Here is a 24,737-nt window from a genome sequence, read left to right on the forward strand (position 1 = left end):
GGCCTGGAGACTAAAGCATATGAAGAAAGGCTGCAGGATTTGGGTTTGTCTAGTCTGGAGAAAAGAAGGATTAGGGGGAATGTGATAGAAGTATTCCAGTATTTGAGGGTCTGCCACAAAGAAGAGGGGGTTAATTTATTTTTCAAAGCACCAGAGGGAAGGACAAGAAACAATGGACGGAAACTAATCAAGGAGAGAAGCAACTTAGAACTAAGGAAAAATTTTGTGACAGTTAGAACAATTAATCAGTGGAACAACTTGACTCCAGAAATTGTGAATGCTCCAACACTGGAAGTTCTAAGCAGTGTTTCTTTACAACAACAACAACAACAACAACACACACCAGATGGGGTATAGTATAGAATTAAGCTGACCCTGAACTGTGGAATTATAAAAGAGACTGGCGGCATGCGCGAAAGGAAGACGGCTGATCTACCACGCAGGCAAAATTCTTCCGATCCAACTGCTTACCTTAACAGGGAACGAACCACGGTCTGTTTATGCCAGCAACCCATTTCAAAAGCCCTGGAGTTGGGATCTGGGATGTGTAACAGGAGACATCAGACTTTTCTGCCTGGGCTGGCTTGACAGGTTGTTTTATACAACAGACCCACTCGCAGTCAGACCAAAAAGCTGACGGAGCCACAAATGGCAAAGTCAGGCCGTCTGGTTTGAAGGTAGCTAAAAGAATGGGGACCCTGGGTGCCCCATTTACCCCACCGCCCTGAGCCAAAGGAATTAAAATTAGGGGAGGGGAATGAGAGAGACGATCAGGGAAAAAAAATTTGGACAAAAGACCCACGTCTACTAGTGTCTTGTTAGGGAGCAGTGGTGATATTCAGCCAGTTCTAACCGGTTTGGGCAAACCGGGTGCGGTGGCTGTATGTGGCTCCGCCCGGATGTAATCATGTCCCATTTACCCATGTTTTTGACGCTCTGCGCATGCGCAGAAGGCTCTGCGCACACTCACATTTGCGAACCAGTAGCGAAGATAAGTGAATACCACCCCTGTAGGGTAGGGATGTTAGAGGATTTTAAAAAGGAAGTTGATGATCATGATGTTAAAGAATAGGCACAAGTCAGTGGTGGAATTCAAATTTTTTTTACTACCAGTTCTGTGAGCGTGGCTTGTTGGGCGTGGCATGGTTTGATGGGCTTGGCTTGATGGGTGTGGCTTGGCATGGCAAGGGAAGGGAAGGGAAGGGAAGGATACTGCAAAATCTCCATTCCAACCCCACTCCCAGGGCAAGGATACTGCAAAATCTCCATTCCCATCTAACTCCACGTGAAGGATACTGCAAAATCTCCATATCCACCCCACTCCAGGGGAAGGATATCACAAAATCCCCATTCCCACCCACTCTGAGGCCAGCCAGAGGTGGTATTTGCCAGTTCTCCAAACTGCTCAAAATTTCCGCTCCAGAACCTGTCAGAACCTGCTGAATTTCACCCCTGGTACTCAATTTACAATCCCACAATTGAGCCCAAAATTCATGTTGCTAAGCAAGACATTTGTTTCAGTGAGCCTTGCCCTATTTTACATCCTTTCTTCCCACGGCGGTTAAGTCAATCCCTGCCATTGTTAAAATTTCGGGATGTGCAGGGGAGGCAGAGTGTGTGTGGCAGACACACGCATGCGTGAGAGGGCAGGGGTTGTGCATGCGTGTGTGGGTGGCAGGTGGGAGTGTGGAGGGGTGTGGCGCCCCGCCCCCACAGCCTGTTTCTGGAGCCAGGAGGCTGCAGGGAGGCCTACTAGACCAAAAACGGGAGTGTGTGTAGGGGGATAGGGGGATCATGGGGGTGTTGTGTATGCATCTGCAGGGTGTGGGCGGGCATCTGGTGGCTCAGACTGCTAAGACAGTGTGTTATTGACAGCAGCTGCATGCAATTACTGCAGGTTCAAGTCCCACCAGGCCCAAGGTTGACTCAGCCTTCCATCCTTTATAAGGTAGGTAAAATAAGGACCCAGATTGTTGGGGGCAATAAAAGTTGACTTTGTATATAATATACAAATGGATGAAGACTATTGCTTAACATAGTGTAAGCCGCCCTGAGTCTTCGGAGAAGGGCGGGATATAAATTCTATAGGCCTCTGGTGGCTCAGCAGACTAAGTCAGTCTGTTATTAATACAGCTGCTTGCAATTACTGCAAGTTCAAGTCCCACCAGGCCCAAGGTTGACTCAGCTTTCCATCCTTTATAAGGTAGGTAAAATGAGGACCCAGATTGTTGGGGGCAATAAGTTGACTTTGTATATAATATACAAATGGATGAAGACTATTGCTTGACATAGTGTAAGCCGCCCTGAGTCTTCGGAGAAGGGCGGGATATAAATGCAAATAAAAAAAAAATCGTGCACGCATGCAGGCCAAAAACAGGGGAGTGGAGGGATCGTGCGTGCATGCGCGGGGGGGGCATGAGGAGCATGGGGGTGTTGTGTGCGTATCCTCAGGGTGTGGGTGGGGCATCGTGCATGCATGCGTAGAGTGCACGTGCATTGCATTAATGGGCACACATGTGCACTGTTGCGCATGCGCACTTTCAGCACACAAACAGACAAAGGTTAGCCCTCACTGTGCAACTGGGTGGGGTTCTCCTTCCAGGTATGCCAGCCTGGTACCACAGTGCTATGCCAGCAGCTGCAAGATGAATTTAGCAGATCTCCTCTGAGAGGAGTGTGGGCAACTCAGCTTTAAATGCAAGGAAACAGTGACTGGAAACCAAGGGGATAAATTATGTCATGAAGTCATGGTGAGGACCAATCACAATAGCCTTTGATTGCAGGTAGTCCTTGATTTATGACCGCGACTGAGCCCGAAAATTACGTCACTAAGCGAGACATCCTTTACGACCTTTCTTGCCACAGTGAATCATTGCAGGCGTTAAATGAGTGGCACGGTCGTTAACTGAATCTGGATTGACTTTTGCTGGCCAGAAGGTCACAAAAGAAAATCACCCAACCGTCATAAATATGAGCCAGTTGCCAAGGGTCCAAATTTTGATCATGTGAACATGGGGGACATTGCAAAGGTCATAAGTGTAAAAAACGGTCATGTCACTTTTTTTTTCAGTGCCGTTGTAACTTCGAACGGTCATTAAACAAATGGCTGTAAGTCGAGGACTACCTGCATTTGGTCAAGGGAGGCAATCAGTGTTAGTTTAACACACCCTGGAGTTATAGAGCTGATAATGTGTTATTCCGCCATCATGCTTCGCTTTGTGCCTGACAGATCCCTAAAAATTTCTCTCAACAAACTTTGGTCATAGCAATAGCACTTAGACTTATATACCGCTTCACAGTGCTTTACAGCCCTCTCTAAGTGGTTTACAGAGTCAGGATATTGTCCCCCAATAATCTGGGTCCTCGGAAGGATGGAAGGCTGAGTCAACCTTGAGCCTGGTGAGATTTGAACTGCCAAAGTTTGCATGTCTTGAGAAGAAATGGAAGTTATCTTGTCTCACATGACCCTCACATACCTGAAGAGAGGACTGTGGCCTCCAAGACGAGCTTTGGACCAGGACAAGGGGGATGGGACAGCCAGGTAATCCATCCCTTCTTTGCGGGCAATCCCAAGTCCCCCGCTACCCAGGGGTACATCTTCTCCATTGCAGCTCCCTTCCTCCTTCCGGGCCACCGTCTGCTCGGTTGAGGTCTTGCGAGCTTTTTGAGGGATGCTTTCCGCCAGCCGTGCAGCGGGGCAATTAAACGGGACCACATCGTTGCTCGATTCCAAGGCATCCCCCGGAGCCTCCTCACCAAGACTACCCCTCCGGGAGAGGCACGGAGATATAGAAGAATGTGTCTCCGAGCTGGAGTAGCGTCTTTTGCCGCAGGGGGACGATGGTCGAGGTCCAAGAAGCAGCCAGGTATCCTCCGATGTTCCCCGACTTGGGGAGTAGCTGGTACTATAAGTTGGCCAGGATTCTTCAGGGGATGACCATGGCTTGGGAGATGCTCGGGGTGAGCCCAAGGGTGAACTAAGGGCAAAACGAGCTGCAGCCTCATTTAGCTCATGTTCCACGTCATCTCCAGCAGGGGCCTCGTCATCCGAAAAGAAGCTCCACGGGGAGACACTTCCACTGCTAGCAGGACTTGGGGTGAAGAATCCAGAAGAAGGAGTCGCTTCCCGGTAACCCCCAAAAGCCTCCAGCAAGAGATAGTCCCGAGGAGAAGAGTCCCACTCGTCTTCATCGGTCCGTTGGCTCGGCGAGATGGTGGTGATTTGGATGCTGGGGCATTCAAGCACCCGGGAACCTCCCAGCCGCACCTGCCGGGCTGGCTGGCTCTCGAAGGTGTCACCATCTAAGTTGGCAGGACGGGGTGGAGGAGAGTGCATGCCAGCACGGCCCCCTCCAAGGTGAAGAGGACATGGGATGCCCAGAGGAGAGGCATAAGGTGGAGGGTCTCCAAGGGTAAGTGAACAATAGCCAGGGAGATTGTCTGCTTCCAAGTCTGTAAAAAAAGACAGAAAGTGTGAATTAAGAGTTTGTCTGTTGAATTAAATCACAGAGTCGGCTGGTCCAAGAAATTCCTTCATGGAAATTCTCAGGAAAGGCAATCTGGAAATAATTACCGCTGTCTTCTAGCTCCCACATGTATTGGAGCATTAAAGATAGACAGATATTCCTCGACATAGGACTACCCCATTTCCCCGAAAATAGGACTCAGCCATAAAATAAGTCCTAGCATGATTTTTCTGGACACTGCAAGCATCATAAATGACAGTCAGCTGCCAAGGGTCTGAATTTTCATTGCATGACCAACTGGGTTTTATCATAGATTTTAGTTGTTATGTATTATTTTTATATTAGAATTTTTAATTGTATATTTACTGAGTGTTTTTATTTGTTCTGGTCTCAAGTCTATGGCTGTAATAAATTGAATTGGTTGATTAATTACATGACCATCAGAATATTACAATGGTTTTAAGCAGTGGTGGGTTTCAGTTTTACTACTGTTTCTCTGGACGTAGCGGGCGTGACAGACGGAGGTTACTGCAAAATCCCCATTCCCACCCCACTCTGGGGGAAGTTTACTGCAAAATCCCCATTTCCTCCCGATCAGCTGGGACTTGGGAGGCAGAGAATAGATGGGGGTGGGGTTCTCCGAACTACTCAAAATTTCTGCTACCGGTTCTCCAGAACTGGTCAGAACCTGCTGAAACCCACCTCTGGTTTTGCTTGTGGAAAAGAGGTCATAAGTCACTTTTTTCAGTGCTCTTATAACTTCAAACGGTCACTAAATGCACTGTTGTAATGCAAAGACTACCTTGTATAAATGATGGGCCAGGCCTCCAGAAGTTTATTGGAGTTCTGAAATGGACCCCCTAATGGACATATTGCTACATCATCGGACATCACTCATTCAAATAGTGAGCAATCTAGAACAATATTATATGTTGCTCATCTATATACTGTGTAAATTTCTGCATTAGTCATTGCTAACAGCAAATAGGCCTACAGAGAAACAGTATGAGATAGTGGTTGAGGCTCAGCCACAGGAAAAGAGAGAAACCACAAATGATTCCTCAGAACTGAATACAATACCAGTGCAGCTTTTTGAAAGAAGAGCCAGTTGTTTTTGAAAGCTCAAGTTTCTAGTCCTGCAGTCTGTAAAAATGAACACAAACCACTTCTGTTGTGGATGTGAACAGACATATAGGTCACGGATGGTATTACCTTACCTTCGCTATCGGTTCGCAAATGTGAGCACATGCACAGAGCATCAAAAATGGGATGTGATTACATCCAGGCGGGTGGGCGGAGCCTCCCGCCACCGCTGCTACAGGTTCGCCCAAACCGGATAGAACCAACTGAATACCACCACTGGTGTAGGTTTACAGAAATGCAGAGCATTAAAGCACAGGCTGTGATGAATGAAGCTACAGGTAGTCCTCAACTTACAACAGTTCGTTTAGGGTGCCATTCGCACTTACAACGGCACTGAGAAAAAGTGACTTAGGAGCGCTTTTCACACTTACGATGGTTGCCGCTTCCCCATGGTCACCTGATCAAAACTGAGAAGCTTGGCAACTGACCCACATCTATGACGGTTGCAAGTGCCCTGGGGTCACATGATTATCTTTTGTGATCTTCAGACAAACAAAATCAATGGGGAAGTCAGATTTACTTAACAACTGTGTGACTAACTTAACAGCTGCAGGGATTCACTTAATCACTGTGGCACGAAAGGTCATAAAATGGGCCAAAATTCACTTAACAACTGCCTTTCTTAGCACCAGCAATTTGGGGCTCAAGTGTGGTTGTAAATCATGATCCATGTACATCCATAACCACTGAAATCCACTACAGGACTTTGGGCCAATCTCTCTCTCTCTCTTCCCCTCCCTCCCTCCCTCTCTCTCTCTTTCTCTCTCTCTCTCCCTTCCTCCCTCCCTCCCTCCTTCCCTGTATCTTGCTCTCCCTACCCCTCCCTCTGTGTGTGTGTCTCCCCCTGCCTCTCTCTGTGTCTCTCTCCCTCCCTTCTTCTTTCTCTCTCTCTCCCTCTTTCTCTCTTCCTCCCTCCTCTCTCTCTCTCTCTACCTCCTCCCTCCCTCTGTCTCTCCCTGCCTCTCTCTCTGTCTCTCTCTCTCTCTCCTCCTCCCTCCTTCCCTGTGTCTTGCTCTCCCGCCCCCCTCTCTGTCTCTCTCTGTCTGTTTCTCTCTCCCTGCCTCTCTCTATCTCTCTCTCCCTCTCCCACTTTCTCTCCCTCTCTCTCTCCCTCCCTCTGTCTCTCCCTCTCCCTTTCTGTCTCTCCCTCTCTCTTTCTGTCTCTCTCCCTCCCTCCCTCTCCCTCCCTCCTCTATCCCTCTCTCTCCCTCCCTCCCTCCTTCTCTCTTTCTGACTCTCTCTCCTTCCCCCTCTCTGTCTCTCTTTCTCTCTGTTTCTCTCCCTCCATCCCTCTCTCTGTCTCTCTGTCTCTGCCTCTGTCTCTCCCTCTCTCTGTACCTCTCTGTTTCTCTCTCTCTGCCCCTCCCCCAGTCCAACCCACCTCACAAGGCGGTTGTGAGCGAGATAAAAACCAACACAGAGAAGCTCCCGGAGAAGCTACCAATCTAACTAGTAAATAAACAAACCCACAGGCTAGCCACATGAAATGTCAACTATGCAATCCCGGCCTCAACTTGATGCCAGAGCCAAGAGTCCAAAGAGAAAGATGGTGGTGGGGGGGAAGCGAGCTCCCTCGTTCGGAGATTAGTCAACCAGATTTCAGCTCGTGGCCTTCTCCTTATGCCAAGAGCCCACGTTCCAGCCTCTGACTCTCAAGTTATAAACAGTTGGTTAGGAAAACCACCCACACTAGAGAAAGGGGTTGATTTTCCTAGAAGAAACAAACATTTGGATCAACATAAGAAGGGGGAAGAAAAAGGGAGGGAGGGAGGGAACAACATTGATTTGTTCAATTTCCCTTCTTTCTCTCCCTTCCTCCCTGAGTCCTGCAGCTCAGCCTCCCTCCTTCGCAAAAAATCTGCTTCCAATTTAAAGTTTTCCTACTTCCCTTGATTTCATCTGCTCTTGCTAGCTAGGGCTAAACTCTGGAGACCTAAGGCACATTTTAACCCAATCCGGTTTCCTTCCAGCTTGCTTCCCTCCCTCCGCATTGAGTTGAGTTTGTCCTTGGCTTTCTACGCAACACCATTTCCTGTGCCTGACTTGGCGTTTTGACAGCTGAAACCCCCTCCTCCCCCAGTAGCATTTGCTTTAAAAGACTTCTCTCCCCCCCCTTCCCCGCTGCCTTTAGAAAAGGGGGAACCTGCCTAGAGCTTTCGCCTGGCGAAAGCAAAACAAAGGAAGGAAAAGTAGTTTTCTTCATTTTGAATCAATACAGGCAAGGGAGCGAGTAGAAGCAATTCCAGCAATCACATGCACCCTGTCTGGAAAAGCCAACAAATATTATTATATCAGGCCCTGAAGGCCAGCAAAGAAGAGGGTATTTTTCACAAGCAAGGATCCACTACCAAAAAGGCCCCATTTCTAAGATCCAACACTTCTTTCAGTCAGCCAAATACAGGTAGTTCTCAATTTAGATACAGATTAGCAGAATTGGAAGGGTTCTTGTAGGTCATCTAGTCCAGGGGTCTTCAACCTTGGCAACTTTGGCTCAACAGACTAATGCAGTCTGTTATTAACAGCAGCTGCTTGCAATTACTGCAGGTTCAAGTCCCACCAGGCCCAAGGTTGACTCAGCCTTCCATCCTTTATAAGGTAGGTAAAATGAGGACCCAGATTGTTGGGGGGGCAATAAGTTGACTTTGTATATAATATACAAATGGATGAAGACTATTGCTTGACATAGTGTAAGCCGCCCTGAGTCTTCGGAGAAGGGTGGGATATAAATGCAAAACAAAAAACAAAAAAAAAACCTCCCAGAATTCCTCAGCCAGCTTTGCTGGATGAGGAACTCTGGGAATTGAAGTCCACAAGTCTTAAAGTTGCCAAGGTTGGAGAACCCTGATCTAGTCCAACCCCACACCCAAGCAAGAGACCCTACACCATTTCTGACAGATGGCAGTCCAGTCTCTCCTTGAAAACCTCCAGGGATGAAGCTCCCACAACTTCCAAAGGCAACTTCTGTTCCATTGGTTGATGGTTCTCACTGTCAGAAAATTTCTCCTTATTTTTAGGTTGAATCTCTCCTTGATCAGTTTCCATCCATTATTCCTTGTCTGGCCTACAGGTGCTTTGGAAAATAGCTTGACCCCCTCCCCTCAATGGCAGCCCCTTAAATATTGGAAGACTGCTATCATGTCTCCCCTGGTCCTTCTCTTCACTACACTAGCCATGCCCAGTTCCTGCAACCGTTTATATTTAAACATTTAAAATGTTGTCATCCCAGTTCATCTGGAGAGGTATTTTAACTTTCTAGAAGGAAGATTCAATCACATTCCCTTATGTCAGATTTGCAACTTACAACCATTTGTTTAGTGACAGCAGCAAAGTTGCCACAGCGGTGAAAAAAACTGCAACCAGTCCTCACACCTGTGACTGCAGCAATGTCCCCAAGGTCACCTGATCAAAATTTGGGTGCTTGGCCAATGACTCGTATTTAGGACAGTTCCAGCATCCCACAGTCTTGTGATCACCTTTTGTGACCTTCAACAATGGGGAAAGCAGGATTTGCTTAACAACTGTGAAGTTTTGCTTTAAAAAGTCATGGCACCAAAAAAAAAAAAGATTAAATCTGGAAGGGCTCACTTAACAATTGCAATGGAAATTCTGGCCTTAATTGTGGTCATACGTCGAGCAGCAGATGCCTCTTTCTATTTGTTAGTAGACTAATATGAACAAAGGTACATTACAACCATTTATGACTTTCCAGCATGTTAAACCGTGTTAAAAGCAGCTGATTGAAACCAGCATCTCAAACCAAGCAGAGCAACATCGAAGCATGTAAGATGATGATGATATATGTATGTTTGTGTGTGTGTGTGTATTTTTTATACACACACACATACAGTACATACATATGGATGGATGTATATGTACGTGTGTATGTGTGTGTGTGTGTGTGTTGCAGCTGACAACCCCCCACTAGCAGTTAAAAGGAAGAAACAGCTGCGATCACACATTGCTCCTAGAAGCACGAAGCTGTAAACATCAGCCTGAAGATGACGAATGAGACTTCGTCCAAACGTCGCCAAGACACTTCCAATTTTATGTGGGAGAAAACCCAAATAACCAAAGACTTACATACAAACACCCACGAAAACCTCAGAAAACAAATACACACACACACACACACACACACACACACAGTACACACACACACACACACACACACACACACACACATATACACACACACAAATCATAATCATCATCTTCATTTAACGATCTCATAATCCCTTGCGGGGTGGAGTCTGGGCAACTGAATGGAGCTAGCAGAGTGTTTAGTGGCCAGATGCTCTTCCTGTCACCAATGCGGAGTTTTGTTCAGCAGATATATTCTCATTAATATTCTCATAGACGGGTAAAATGCTCCCGGTTCAGACCGGATCGCGCGATCTGATAGCAATGGGGGCTGGTAGTTCAGAGAGCCCGTAGCAAAAATCCCTGCCCCGCACCACCGCCTATTCCTCTTCTCTGTCCCTGAAGCTCTCGGTGGTGATATAACTGCAAACAGCCTTAAATGCCGTGGCGCTTCAAAGGGCTGCACTACAGCTGATCAGCGCTGTAGGTGGCTAGTAGACCGGTGCCTCTATTTTTAAAGAAGGTAGACAGGTGCGCTCCCAAGTTTTGTATACTTTATTATTTTTATTATTTATTATTATTGGCAATGCCCATTCAGTCACCTGACACCAAGTCACGCCCACCAATTAAGCAATGCCCACAGAACTGGTAGGGAAAAATTTTAGATTTTACCTCTGCTCACAGATATATATTTATCAGACAACCACTCAAACTATACGAATAATCTGAAGGGTGAGAAACAATTACAGGTAGTCCTTGAACTTCAACAGATGGTTTAGTGACCATTCAAAGTTGCAATGCCACTGAAAAAAGTGACTTATGACCATTTTTCAGACTTATGACCATTGCAGCATCCCTATGGTCACATGATTTACATTTGGATGCTTGACAACTGACTCGCATTTATGATGGTTTGAGGAGTCACGTGATCCGCTTTTGCAACCTTCTGACAAGCCAAGTCCATGGGGGTTCCAGATTCATTGAACAACCATGTTACTCATTTAAGAACTGCAGTGATTCACTTAACAAAGGGGGTGAGAAAAGTCGTAAAATGGGGCAAACCTCACTTTAACAAATTTCTCACTTAGCAACATAAATTTTGGCCTCAGTTGTGGTCGTACGTAGAGGACTACCTGTAACCAGTGGAAATGCTTGCCTCCAGAAGTTGTGGATGCTCCAACACTTGAAGATTTTAAGACATTGAACAACTCTTTGTCAGAAATGCTATAGGACTGTCATGGCACATGAGCTGTCACCCTAGGTCAACGCCACCATGCATGTGTGTGCCTGTGCAGTGAAATGGGGGGGTCACATGTGCATGCGCAGGGGCGGGGGACACGGTGCACCCCCCCCCCGTGGCTCAATTTTGGTTTCAGGAGGCTTCAGGGAGGCCTTCTAGGCCCAAAACGGGGCATGGACGGGTCACATGGGCTCTGGTGGCTCAGCGGACTAAGTCTGTCTGTTATTAACATATCTGCTTACAATTACTGCAAGTTCAAGTCCCACCAGGCCCAAGGTTGACTCAGCCTTCCATCCTTTATAAGGTAGGTAAAATGAGGACCCAGATTGTTGGGGGCAATTAAGTTGACTTTGTATATAATATACAAATGGATGAAGACTATTGCTTAACACATTGTAAGCCACCCTGAGACTTCGGAGAAGGGCGGGATATAATTTTTTTTTAAAAAAATGCACATGTGCAGGGGGGAACATGAGAGGGCTGTGCGCACATGCGCATGGGGGCAGGGCTCATGGGGGGGCCATTGCATTATGGGTGTGGCCATGCATGTGCGTGCTGTCGCACAGTCACATGATTTACATTTGGATGCTTGACAACTGACTCGCATTTATGATGGTTTGAGGAGTCACGTGATCCGCTTTTGCAACCTTCTGACAAGCCAAGTCCATGGGGGTTCCAGATTCATTGAACAACCATGTTACTCATTTAAGAACTGCAGTGATTCACTTAACAAAGGGGGTGAGAAAAGTCGTAAAATGGGGCAAACCTCACTTTAACAAATTTCTCACTTAGCAACATAAATTTTGGCCTCAGTTGTGGTCGTACGTAGAGGACTACCTGTAACCAGTGGAAATGCTTGCCTCCAGAAGTTGTGGATGCTCCAACACTTGAAGATTTTAAGACATTGAACAACTCTTTGTCAGAAATGCTATAGGACTGTCATGGCACATGAGCTGTCACCCTAGGTCAACGCCACCATGCATGTGTGTGCCTGTGCAGTGAAATGGGGGGGTCACATGTGCATGCGCAGGGGCGGGGACAGTGCGCCCCGTGGCTCAATTTTGGTTTCAGGAGGCTTCAGGGAGGCCTTCTAGGCCCAAAACGGGGCATGGACGGGTCACATGGGCTCTGGTGGCTCAGCGGACTAAGTCTGTCTGTTATTAACATATCTGCTTACAATTACTGCAAGTTCAAGTCCCACCAGGCCCAAGGTTGACTCAGCCTTCCATCCTTTATAAGGTAGGTAAAATGAGGACCCAGATTGTTGGGGGCAATTAAGTTGACTTTGTATATAATATACAAATGGATGAAGACTATTGCTTAACACATTGTAAGCCACCCTGAGACTTCGGAGAAGGGCGGGATATAATTTTTTTTTTTAAAAATGCACATGTGCAGGGGGGAACATGAGAGGGCTGTGCGCACATGCGCATGGGGGCAGGGCTCATGGGGGGGCCATTGCATTATGGGTGTGGCCATGCATGTGCGTGCTGTCGCACAGTCACACATGATTTCAGCACCTGAGGAGAAAAAGATTAGCCATCTCTGGTATAGGATTTCCTGCCTGAGCTGGGGGTTGGACTAGAAGACCTCCAAGGTCCCTTCCAACTCTGCTATTTTGATATACATTCTGTTATATCTTATACTCCCTGAACTCTGTGGGCTCTGTGTGGCTCAGACTGCTAAGACAGTCTGTTATTAATAACAGCTGCTTGCAATTACTGCAGGTTCAAGTCCCACCAGGCCCAAGGTTGACTCAGCCTTCCATCCTTTATAAGGTAGGTAAAATGAGGACCCAGATTGTTGGGGGCAATAAGTTGACTTTGTATATAATATACAAATGGATGAAGACTATTGCTTGACATAGTGTAAGCCGCCCTGAGTCTTCGGAGAAGGGTGGGATATAAATGCAAATAAATAAATAAAAAAATAATAAAAACTGTTAAAATCATTTTTAAAAAGTAATCCCCAGTAGTATGAATAACATATTCTAACTACATTGCTCTTCTGTGATGAACAAAACAAGTATTATTTAAACAGGGGTGTGTGAAATAATTATTAATATATTTAAATATTAGTACTGATACTTAAGATACCACTCATCTTAAAACCAATATACTCTGGGTACCGTATATCAAAAGATAGAACAACATGTACAAACAGTAAAAACAGAATGAAGAACTATTGAATGGCCTGATTTTGGTCTCACAAAGATTGTGATATTATTCACTCTTTTAATCTGTTCAGTATCTGGAGAATGCATTTTACATTCATGCATGGTAAATCAAGCCTCCTCTTTCAATTGGATTCTAAGGCTTTAAAGAAATTAAGATGAATGTGAGCAGTGATGGGATTCAAATAATTTAACAAGTGGTTCTCTGCCCTTAATGACCAGCTGGATGGGCGTGGCCATGGTGGGCATGGCCAGGGGTTGTGACAGGCAGGACTCAGCCTCCTGCACCTCCCTGGGAGCAAAAAACGGGCCATGAGAAGGGACGCGCCACCCCCGCACTCTGTTTTGGACCTAGTAGGCCTCCCTGCAGCCTCCTGGGAGCGAAAATAGAGTGTGTGGGAACTCCTGGAAGGGGCAGGGAGGGGCCAGCCAGCAATTTAACTACCTGTTTTTCTGAACTATCCTGAACCGGCTAACTAACACTAACTAACTAACTAACTAACTACTTTACTAACTAACACTACTAACCAGAGCATATAAAACATTTGCTAGACCAATTCTAGAATACAGCTCGCCTGTCTGGAACCCATACCACATTTCTGACATCAATACAATTGAACGTGTCCAGAAATATTTTACAAGAAGAGTTCTCCATTCCTCTGAAAACAATAAAATTCCTTATCCCACCAGACTTGAAATCCTAGGCTTAGAAAACTTGGAACTCCGTCGCCTTCGACATGACCTAAGCTTAACTCACAGAATCATCTATTATAACGTCCTTCCTGTTAAAGACTACTTCAGCTTTAATTGCAATAATACTAGAGCAACTAATAGATTTAAACTTAATGTCAACCGCTTTAATCTACATTGCAGAAAATACGACTTCTGTAACAGAATCATCAGTGCTTGGAATACTTTACCTGACTCTGTGGTCTCTTCCCATAATCCTAAAAACTTTAACCAAAAACTTTCTACTATTGACCTCACCCCATTCCTAAGAGGACCAAAAGGGGCGTGCATAAGAGCACAAACGTGCCTACTGTTCCTGTCCTATTGTTTTTCTTTTTCTTCTTCATATATATATGCTTATACCTCCTAATATTTACTTATCTATATGTTTATATACTATATAAACTTTTTGTGTGATGCTTATATATATTGTTGTGATAAAATAAATAAATAAATAAATCCCACCACTGAATGTGACTAAATCCACCCAAATCCTTTCTCTCAGCAACAAATTTCCCTTCTGTATAGAGTACTGTACATAGGGGCACAATGCATCTCTACTGTAAGAAACACATCCAGCTTTTAGCAGGCACGTTCATATGTATAAACAGCGGAAAGCAGCTTTCTAAATATAAGCTTTGAAAAAGATGTGGCTGTTTTAATCATTCAGAGGATATAGGTATGTGCTTCATACACATTCTTGCACCTTGAGGAGAATTCACAACATCACAGAATTCACACAGTCTTACTGTTATTGACATTTGAGTTTCTTCCAACTGCAGAACCTAGAAAAGTCCCCAAATCAGTCATAGTAGGGAATTCATTTCCACCTTTAATGAAATATATTTATTTATCCTGATTTTTTTTTCACCCACAGCAGTGTTTCTCCACCTTAGAAACGTTACGATGTGTGGACTTCAATTTCCAGAATTCCACAGGCAGTATTTCTAGGAGCTGAAGTCCACATATCTTAAAGTTGCCAAGGTTGAGAAACTGTAGGATCTCCATCTCAGATGATTTAAGGATCAACTGATCTGAACTTCCTCTGTTCCAAAAACTTTAAATTCCAAGGCACGCAAAGTCAACACGGAACAACCCATAACTCCACAGTGGAAGTCCACGAGGAAATGGAAGAGTCCTTAAGCACCACTTTCTGAGCCTGCTCCTACAGGAAGAACCAGTAATGGACATGGTGACTCTATGTCCCTTCTAGATGAACAATCCAGAAAGACTACATTGGTCATTATCTCATATACCATAGAGTAGGAGCAGAACATCCAACACAGTCCCACTCCCCAATTAGTAGCTGGAATAAGTCAACTACAAGAAGACCAAGATTATTAGCTCTTAATTTAGAGTATATTCTCAACAAGAATAGATCAAATAGTCAGCAGCTTCCAAGCTTATGCTGAAGAGTCAGACATGTTCCATCACTTTGTCCAATAATGACAAAGGACCAGCTAGGTGGCAATTGTTCCAGGCCATCTAATACAGATTTTGTCAACATTATCTCTGATAAATTAGGCAGGATTACCTATTAATAGGCATTTTTTTCCTTTCCAGGGTAAATACTCAGTTCTGATTAATCTTCCACAGTTAGATGATTATGGAACAAAAACACACTGACTGTAGGTCTCATGCTTTGAAACAGTTTAGGCAGTGGTGGGATTCAGCCAGTTCACACCACTTCAGGAAAACTTTTCTGAGCAGTCTGGCAAACTGGTTGTTGGAAGAATTCATTATGGCAGAGAACCGATTGTTAAATTACTTGAATCTCACCACTGAGTTTAGGTATATCCTATTCTTCAGCACACATTATCTAAAATCTATCTATAATACCGCAGATAGCCAAATAGTTTCTGGTTCCATCTTAGTCTTGGCTGGAACAATGGAATATTAAAGTTGCTTAAATCTGTGATAACAGTGAAGCCAATGGATCCCAGCAGCCCTTTGAGAGCAATGTTATACAGAATAAATATAGAATTAAACAGAATAACAGAACTGGAAGGGACTTTGTAGGTCATCTAGCCCAACCCCCCACCCAACAGAGACCCTACACCATTTCTGACTGATGACAGTGCAGTCTCTTCTTGAAAGCTTCCAGGGATGAAGCTCCCACGACTTCTGAAGGCAAGTTCTGTTCCATTGGTTGGTTGATCTCACTGTCAGAAAATTTCTCCTTATTTTTCAGGTTGAATCTCTCCTTGATCAGTTTCCATCTGTTATTCCTTGTCTGGCCTTCAAATGCTTTGGAAAATAGCTTGACCACCACCCCCTCCTCTCTGTGGCAGCCCCTCAAATACTGGAACACTGCTCTCATGTCTCCCCTGGTCTTTCTCTTCACTAGACTAGCCATGACCAATTCCTGCAGCCATTCATTATATGTTTTAGGGGACCGGAGGCTAATTAGGTTCTTCTTAAATATAGCAATGCAACGCCTCTGCATAGACCTAATTGTGATCCGCCAGCAGCCTGCCGAGCTGGCAGTAGAGTCAGACAGCAATGAGGCTGAGGAAGAACATAGGTCAATCCTGGAGGCTGGGGAAGGCCCGAATGAGGGCTCTGCGACGGAGGCTGAGTTGGGGCCAGGGCCATCAGGGAGTGAGGTGCAGACTCCAGAGCCTCCAGAGACAGACAGTAGTGAGGCAGAGGAACAGAGGGAGCCTGTTCCTAGTGCGCGGATGAGAAGTGCTGCCAGAAGGCAAGAGCAGCTCAAGCAAAGAGAACGACTTGGGAGTAGGGCCGAGAGATGATTGGCCCCTCCCATAAGGCTTAAAAGACCAGCAACGGCATTTGGGCTCTTTGCCAGAAAACAATGTTGATACCTTCATCTTGTTGCAATTATTTTGTATCAGTGTCTTCTGAACTTTTGCCAAGAAAGGCCTTTGGCAGTTTGCCAAATTGGACCAAGGTTGGTGATAGGACTGAGGAATTGTGTTGGGAGGAATTTGCTTTAATTTAGTTGAACTACGCTGAGAAGTAATACTCAGCTGTTCGAATAAAGTTTGTTTGTTTTTACACTGACTGAGTTTCCTACTGCCAACTTGGGCCTGGGTCACAACAGACTTTGAAGTCATTCATATGCCTCTTCTTCAGCTCTTTGAACAGGTAAGAATGACTGTTGGAGGTTTTCACTTTTTGATATCCTGCCCAAAGTTGTTGTTTTTTCTGGTTCTTTCCTAACAAAGCTAAGATTGAGACCCCATTCAGCACCATCCCACCAAGGAATGCTTTATATAAAACTTAGAATCATAGGGCTATTGGAAGACTGCTATCATGTCTTCCTTCTCTTCACTAGACTAGCGATGTCCAGTTCCTGTAACCGTTATTCATATGTTTCTTGAAATAAGCCTTCCTCAAAAGTTATGTTAGATAACATCAAGTAGATCAGAAGAAAAAATCCCTTTGCAATAAACACCAACACTAGAATATGGCCAACGTCTTAACTAGCTTTAGCTGTCCTCTTCACACTTTTGGCACTTGTAACTATCAACTGTGTGGATTGTGTGATTGTACACACACATAACCTGAGACTATCATACATCATACATACCATACAATTTCATAAATTTCTATAAATGGATATGGGACATTTGAGAGAAATTAGGTTCGAGTGTCCAGGGAGACAGGTTTAGTTTAATCTCCCTGGAAAAAGATCTTCTAATCAGAGGACAATTTGTAACCAAAATAAATGATGGGTGCAGAAGGTGTCTACGGAAAAATTAAAGTAATGAAGAAAGAAAATAGATCTAATAGAGGGTGGAATGAGGACCTGAAATGTGCATCATGATGGACAATTTGTTGCTCCTTCCTCCAGGCTAGTTAAGGACCAGGAGATAGTGGAAGTGGGTGAGTATTAACCTCAAATCAAATGCTCTTCCAATTTTTTCTAAGGATAGGCTAGGAAATACATCCTATTGCCATACATCAGTAGACAAATAGGAGAAAGAAAATACAATATCACCATCTTAAATCAAGCTACGTTTTGTATTTACAGATGTCCCATTTGTCGCAAAATTGGCAAGACTGAAATTGGGCCTCTTAAGTTTGGAGTAATTCAGGATGACTATTGTATGTATCCCCTCATCTCATAAAGCTTTGGATTTAATCGCTATCCCAGCCAGTTTACATTTGCCTAGAAAGGCAAATTTTGAACTTGCAGCAAGGGTAGAAACATCCAGTAGGAAAATTTCTCTGCTTAAAACAAATCCTCCCAATTTAGAACACTCTTTCGAGGAAATTCTGGATTTTAAAGTCCAAGATTCTCATACGGACAGAAGACTTGGGGCAGGCAAGTGGCTGGTGGTATGCCACATGCTATGAATGCAAACTATGTGCACTCACACACATAAGCACACACACACACACACACACACACTAAATTTAACAGCCAGCATCTCTAGTAAAAGGCAGGGGTGAAATCCAGAAGGTTCTGACAGGTTCTGGAGAACTGGTAGCGGAAATTTTGAATAGTTCGCAAAACTGGCAAACACCACCTCTGGCTGGCCCCAGAGTGGGATGGGAATGGAGATTTTGCAATATCCTTCCCCCAGGAATGGGGAGGGAATGGGGATTTCACAGTATCCTTCCCCTGGAGTGTGGTGGGAATGGAGATTTTGCAGTATCCTTCCCCTGCCACGCCCACCAAGTCAAGCCCACCAAGTCACATTCACAGAAACAGCTGTAAAAAAATTTGAATTTGACCACTGGTTTAAAAGATCTTAAGTAGCAATTGTTAGGAAGATCCTGCCATCTCCTTCCATCTTTAGGAGGGGCAGCCAAAGGAGATAGAAGGCCTTTGACAAAAAAGGGTTGACACTATTTTATCACCCACCTGATAGAACTTCCAGATCGAAGGCAGTATACCTCGAAAGTCCAGATAGTTAGGAGCAAAAGAAATTGGGAACCCACTTTGCATATTTCCCAGAAGAATTAGCATGGCTGCTATTAGCAAAAGGAGGCTGAAGTTTGGCCCTTGCAACATCAGGAGGGCCCTATGTCAATAATAATAATAATAATAATAATAATAATAATAATAATAATAATAACAACAACAACAACAACAACAACAACAACAACAACAAAGAACTGGTGGGATCATAAGCCTGAAAAAGTGACTGAAAATGAGCATGCAAAAGTACTGTGGGATTTCCGAATACAGACTGATAAAGTTTTGGAACACAATACCCCACGATTGTGGAAAAGAAAAAAGTGTGGATAGTCCACATTGCTATACCTGGTGACAGCAGAATTGACGAGAAACAACTTGAAAAAATCACCAGATATCAAGATTTGAGAATCGAATTGCAGAGACTGGCATAAACCAGTGCAGGTGGTTCCAGTGGTACTCGGCACACTGGGAGCTGTGCCTAAAGACCTAGGCAAGCAGTTAAAAGCAATTGGCGCTGACAAGATCACCATTGGTCAGCTGCAGAAGGCCACCTTACTGGGATCTGCTCGCATAATTCCCCGATACATCACGTAGTCCTAAACGCTTGGGAAGTGTTCGACTAGTGATCTGTGATACGAAATCCAGCATAATTATTTTGTTTGCTGTGTATACTGTCATTTTGTGTAAATAAAATAATAATAATTATTATTATTATTAATAATAATAATAATATTTTTGAATGTTCAGTTGACTGAGTTTCATTTTTAATGAATAAACTAAATAATAACAACAACAACCACTGGAGGCTGTGCCTAAAGACCTAGGCAAGCACTTTAAAATGTTTAGCAGTGACAAGGTCACCATTGGTCAGCTGCAGAAGGCCACCTTACTGAGATCTGCTCGCATAATCCGCCAATACATCATGCAGTCTTAAACGCTTGGGAAGTGTTTGACTAGTGATTAGTGATACGAAATCCAGCATAGTTATCTCGTTTGCTGTGTATACTGTCATTTTGTGTATAACAACCACCTTTATTGTCACTGCACAACATATGTAAAATGAGATTGGTGGAGCTCCCTCAATGCCCCAACACAATACAACTTACAGTAAAGATGGAAAATCCCTAACCCAATAAATCATATTAACAATATGATTTATTGGACTATAAGGGGCGTCCATAAGAGCACAAAAATGCCTACTATTCCTGTCCTATTGTTCCCTTTCATTATATCAAATTAATACTTTTGCTTATATATATATATACATATTTTAGCCTATATTTTATATTTTATACATATTTTAGCCTATGTATATGTTTATATGATGTGTTGTTGTTTTTATGTCAATGTTTGCGTATACTGTTGTGACAAAATAAAATTAAAATTAAAAAAACAAACACCCAGTCCTATTACACCAGTGTGAACATTGCGCTAGCCCTGCAAGTCCATCGTACTACGTAGTTATGATGTTATTTGGCATTCAGGAGTCTTGACAGCCCACAGATAAAAAACGTTCTTCAGCACTGTTTGTGTGGCTGGCTGGGCTTTTGTATCTCCTTCCCAATGGTAGGCGGGTGAAGAAGTGGTGACCAGGTTGAGAGTCGCCATCGGCTCAGGCCCTAACCTTCAGCATGGACAGCCAAGGAGCCACCTTTCAAACCAGGGTTGGTCCTCCAGCTGGCATCTTCCTTGCCTCAGGAAGGGTGGGCTAAGCCCTCCGCCTTTAACCTTAGAAACAAATAGTTTGGAAAGTTTGCTCCAAACTCCTCCTGAATTAAATCCAATCCTCAGCTAGGCCTCCACCCTGTTTGGTGGGCCAGAGACAAACCCGACATTCGATGCAGGGAAAGGGGAAACCAACAGTGTCTGAATCCAATTAAAGGGCCATTTCCCCCCCCCCCAAGCCCCAGGCTGGGCTGGCAGGGACCCCCGTTGCCTAGGAAATGGGGCACAGGCCCAAAAGACAAAACTGGGGGGGGGGGAGAGAGATTTGCACCGTTGCGGAAAGCGAGTCAAAATGCAGGCTTCCCTCTTCCCTACTCGCTGCTCTGTCTCTCTCCCACCCCAGCTTTTTCCCTTGCATCCAAGCCTTGGATCCTGGCCAGTCTGGAGGAACTTAATTCTGTGGGATCCCAAGACCGTCACAGCCCCCATCTGGATTTCATTTGAACCAGACGCAGCCTGCCCAAGCGACGGCTTGACCTTTCCTTTTGGAAAAAAACCCAGTTTCCTACCTCTCTGCCTTTGGAGAGGTGCCCTGGCAGGGCTGCCAGCTTCCTCACCGCAATGCCCCCAAAGCCAGAAAGCGGAGGGTCACCGGGCTACTTCTACCTGACCGCCCCCCCCTCCTTCCTCCCCTACCTGTAATGTTGCCAGGGGGATCCTACATTCAAGAATCCACCTTTGGCAGCAGATCTCCCCCATCCACAGGGATTTCTGGCCTCTATTTCTCCTTTTGGCAAACAGGCTAAGTGGAAATGCCTGTCAAGCAAGCCACATTCCCCTTCCAAGCTTGCTCCTCCCAATGTGGTATTTAGCGTTGAAAAGGTCATGCTCTAGGGTGACCACTTGAACCAGATTGAAACAGGGGGTATCCGATGACAGTGGCTGTCCGTCTGTCCGTTCCCCCCCCCCAAATAATGCATTGCAAGCTTGGTCTGTTTGGCCCAGTAAACCTCACACAATAAACCACACCCCATTAATTCTTCTAGATTTTGCATTTTGGGATGTATAGCAAAATCTGGCAATAGGAGAGAAAAAGAAAGAAAGAATGAAAAAATACCTTCAGGAAAATGCACGTAAGATACAAGCTCAAGATACAATTCCTGAGAAGGAAGGACCAGGTCAAACGTTTGCAACTTTAGTGCTAGTCCCTAAGAGTTTGGTTAAAGTCAGACAGCATGTACATGCTAATATGAGGTCAGTTAATCTGTACATCACGGTGAGGTACAATTCCAAGTCACTAACGTTATATTTCATACCTTGGCTCAATTTTTGCAAAGCTGGTTTTAGCAAAATTTAGCACAAAAAAAAAAAAAGTGACAAGATCTAGGCACAATTTTGTTATGCGTCCTTTAACTTTATTATCCTTTTAATCTTCCCTTCCTCGATAGATAAAGAGCACAATAATCTGGCAGGTTAGGCAATTATTAAATATATTCCATCCAAGGGCTGGGAGTCCATAAATCAGTTTGCTTAGAGTACCAGGATGTTCATATCAACACTATAATTTCATACAATAAACCTTTCCTGCTCAAATAGCTTGTAGTCACCTTGAAACCCAACTTAAAATCAAAACAAAAATGGTTAATGATTGGTCTAAGGCCACTTATTCCTAGAAAATGCCAAGAATTGTATTCCATTTGTAAAAACTGACACTTCCCCCCCACCGTCCCTTATTCACTTTCTCTCTCTCTCTCTTTTTGGTTTAACGACTGGAATCCCTTCGTTTAACTGCTCTTTGACATACAAACATAAACTTTCTGAAGCAGCAACACAACATCTGGTCTGAAAGACAAAGAGCAAATGGAAAATTTAAGATTTTAATTCTGCACGTTCACAGATGTGCACGTATGATAACTCTGCAAACGGATGGGACGTATTCATGTACTTTCTGCTTAATAAATAAATAAATAAATAAAAAATAAATTAGGGGGCTGCGGTTCTTCAGTTGACTCGAAGTCACTGTAAAACACACTTTTCCACAACTTTTTTCCCCTGTCATCTTTCCCTCCCTGAACTTCAGCATCCATTCCTCCCTCCCCCTGCAACTAAGGCATTGACCAAATAGCACCCCCCCACAGCCTCACCTTCCAAGGGGACCCCCATTGTTGGAGGGTCTTTTTCCTCCTCTCCAAAAATCAGCTTGAATTCTAAGTCTTCGTCTTCGCAGTTTGCAGCACCCATTTTTAAGAGAGAGAGAGACAGAGAGAGAGAGAGAAAGAGAAACACAGAGAGAAAGTAGTGGAGTGAATGGATAGACTGGTGCCTAATATGGTTAAGGGAAAAAAAATTCTTTTAAAACGTTTTTTTTTTTTAAAAGAGAGAGAGAGAGAGAGAGATGGAGGCCTCTGGAGATGAAGAAGAGAAAGTGGAAAGCGTTCCCTTGCTAACTTAAAACTTTTCTTTTGTTGTCGCCCACCCTCAATATTGAAGCAATAATCATTATTAAAAAGAAAAGTTCCCCCAAGTTTCCTCTCTCGTCCAGTTGCCTGCTTCTCACTCCCCTGCTCTCTCTTGATTGGTTCTTTAAAGACCTCAAACCATGCCCCCAGATGTCAGATTAAGCCCCGCCCACCCAGAGGCTTGGGAAAGGAGGGGTAAGAATGTGCAGTGGGTTATCCTTTAATGCCTGCTCCATAGGAGAATAAATCTTTTGCCCCCCATCCTCCCCTGTCTCTTTCTCCAGGATGGATCTGCCTACCTGGAGCTCTAGTGAAAGGCTGAGCAAGGAGAAAACTTCTAAAGTTCCCGTTCCTCCCCCCACTTCCCCCTCCTCCGCTTCTGGGTTTGCTTAATGAGTGCAAGATGGACTCAGGGGTTCGGAAAGCAACAGGATAAAATTTTGAGTTTTGCAAGCCTGACTATTACTGGGATGAAAGCAAGCGTGATGTTTAAGAAATTCCTAGCCAGGTCAATTTCAAGTTTCTGCAGAAGACAGGGAAATATGATGGAACTGCTGCTCCAGACAGAAGGAAGGAAGGAAGGAAGGAAGGAAGGAAGGAAGGAAGGAAGGAAGGAAGGAAGGAAGGAAGGAAGGAAGGAAGGAAGGAAGGAAGGAAGGAAGGAAGGAAGGAAGGAAGGAAGGAAGGAAAAGAGTGGGAGGTAGGAAGGGAGGAGGAGGAGGAAAGAGAGGAGGTGGGAGGAAGGAAGAAAGGAGGAAGAGAGGAGGGAGGAGGAGGAAGAAGGAAGGAAGGAAGGAAGGAAAGAAAAGGGAGGCAGGGAGTGGGAGAAAGGAAGAAAGGAAAGAAAAGAGAGGGAGGGAGTGGGAGGGAGGAAGGAAGGAAGGAAAGGGAGGAGGGAGGAGGGAGGAAGAGGGAGGGAGTGGGAGGAAGGAAGAAAGGGAGGAAAAGAGAGTGAGGGAGTGGGAGGAAAGAAGGAGAGAGGGAGGACTTCTCCCAATAAAAGATATTTTATATCTTCATATAAGTGGTGGGTTGCTCACGGTTCTCTCCAGTTCTTGAGAACAGGTAGTAAAAGCGTTGGGAGGCTCCGCACACCCACCTGGATGTAAGGTACAATCAGAAGCATTTGTGCTTGTGCAGAAGTGCACACGCGAGCAAGCACACATGGGCACTTCTGTTGTGAACTGGTAGTAACAGTAAGTAGAATCCACCCCTGCTTCATATCTGTTGAAGATGTTGAGATATCAAACCAGATGATGTCCAGCTTTTTTTTTTAGGGGGAAGTGAGGTTATATTTCATGCTTTTTCTTCAGGGTGATCAAAAGGGTTTTCATATTCTACCAGCCTCAACCACCCTGTGAGGCAAGTTGTGACAAAATAAAATTAAAATTAAAAAAACAAACACCCAGTCCTATTACACCAGTGTGAACATGTTACACATTGTGCTAGCCCTGCAAGTCCATCGTACTACGTAGTTATGATGTTATTTGGCATTCAGGAGTCTTAACAGCCCACAGATAAAAAACGTTCTTCAGCACTGTTTGTGCGGCTGGCTGGGCTTCTGTATCTCCTTCCCAATGGTAGGCGGGTGAAGAAGTGGTGACCAGGTTGAGAGTCGCCATCGGCTCAGGCCCTAACCTTCAGCATGGACAGCCAAGGAGCCACCTTTCAAACCAGGGTTGGTCCTCCAGCTGGCATCTTCCTTGCCTCAGGAAGGGTGGGCTAAGCCCTCCGCCTTTAACCTTAGAAACAAATAGTTTGGAAAGTTTGCTCCAAACTCCTCCTGAATTAAATCCAATCCTCAGCTAGGCCTCCACCCTGTTTGGTGGGCCAGAGACAAACCCGACATTCGATGCAGGAAAGGGAAACCAACAGTGTCTGAATCAATTAA

The 24,737-nt window shown here is 44.7% G+C and overlaps 1 protein-coding gene across 4 annotated transcripts in view; it reads right to left on the reverse strand.

Moving 5' to 3' along the window:
* The window catches only part of NFATC4 (nuclear factor of activated T cells 4), a 61,873-nt gene extending 38,955 nt beyond the window's left edge, over positions 1-22,918 (reverse strand). For all 4 annotated transcript variants that reach the window (XM_058183297.1, XM_058183296.1, XM_058183295.1 and 1 more), the window contains exons 1-2: positions 22,532-22,918; positions 3,477-4,452 (exon numbers count right to left, since the gene is read on the reverse strand). In XM_058183297.1, the coding sequence (XP_058039280.1) occupies positions 3,477-4,452; positions 22,532-22,628 (1,073 nt within the window). In that variant the 5' untranslated portion in view covers positions 22,629-22,918. The remainder of the gene's footprint in view (positions 1-3,476; positions 4,453-22,531) is intronic.
* Positions 22,919-24,737: the final 1,819 nt, after the last annotated feature.

The sequence above is a fragment of the Ahaetulla prasina genome, chromosome 4 (genome assembly GCF_028640845.1).
Source record: "Ahaetulla prasina isolate Xishuangbanna chromosome 4, ASM2864084v1, whole genome shotgun sequence".
In the NCBI taxonomy this organism is placed as follows: Eukaryota; Metazoa; Chordata; class Lepidosauria; order Squamata; family Colubridae; genus Ahaetulla; species Ahaetulla prasina.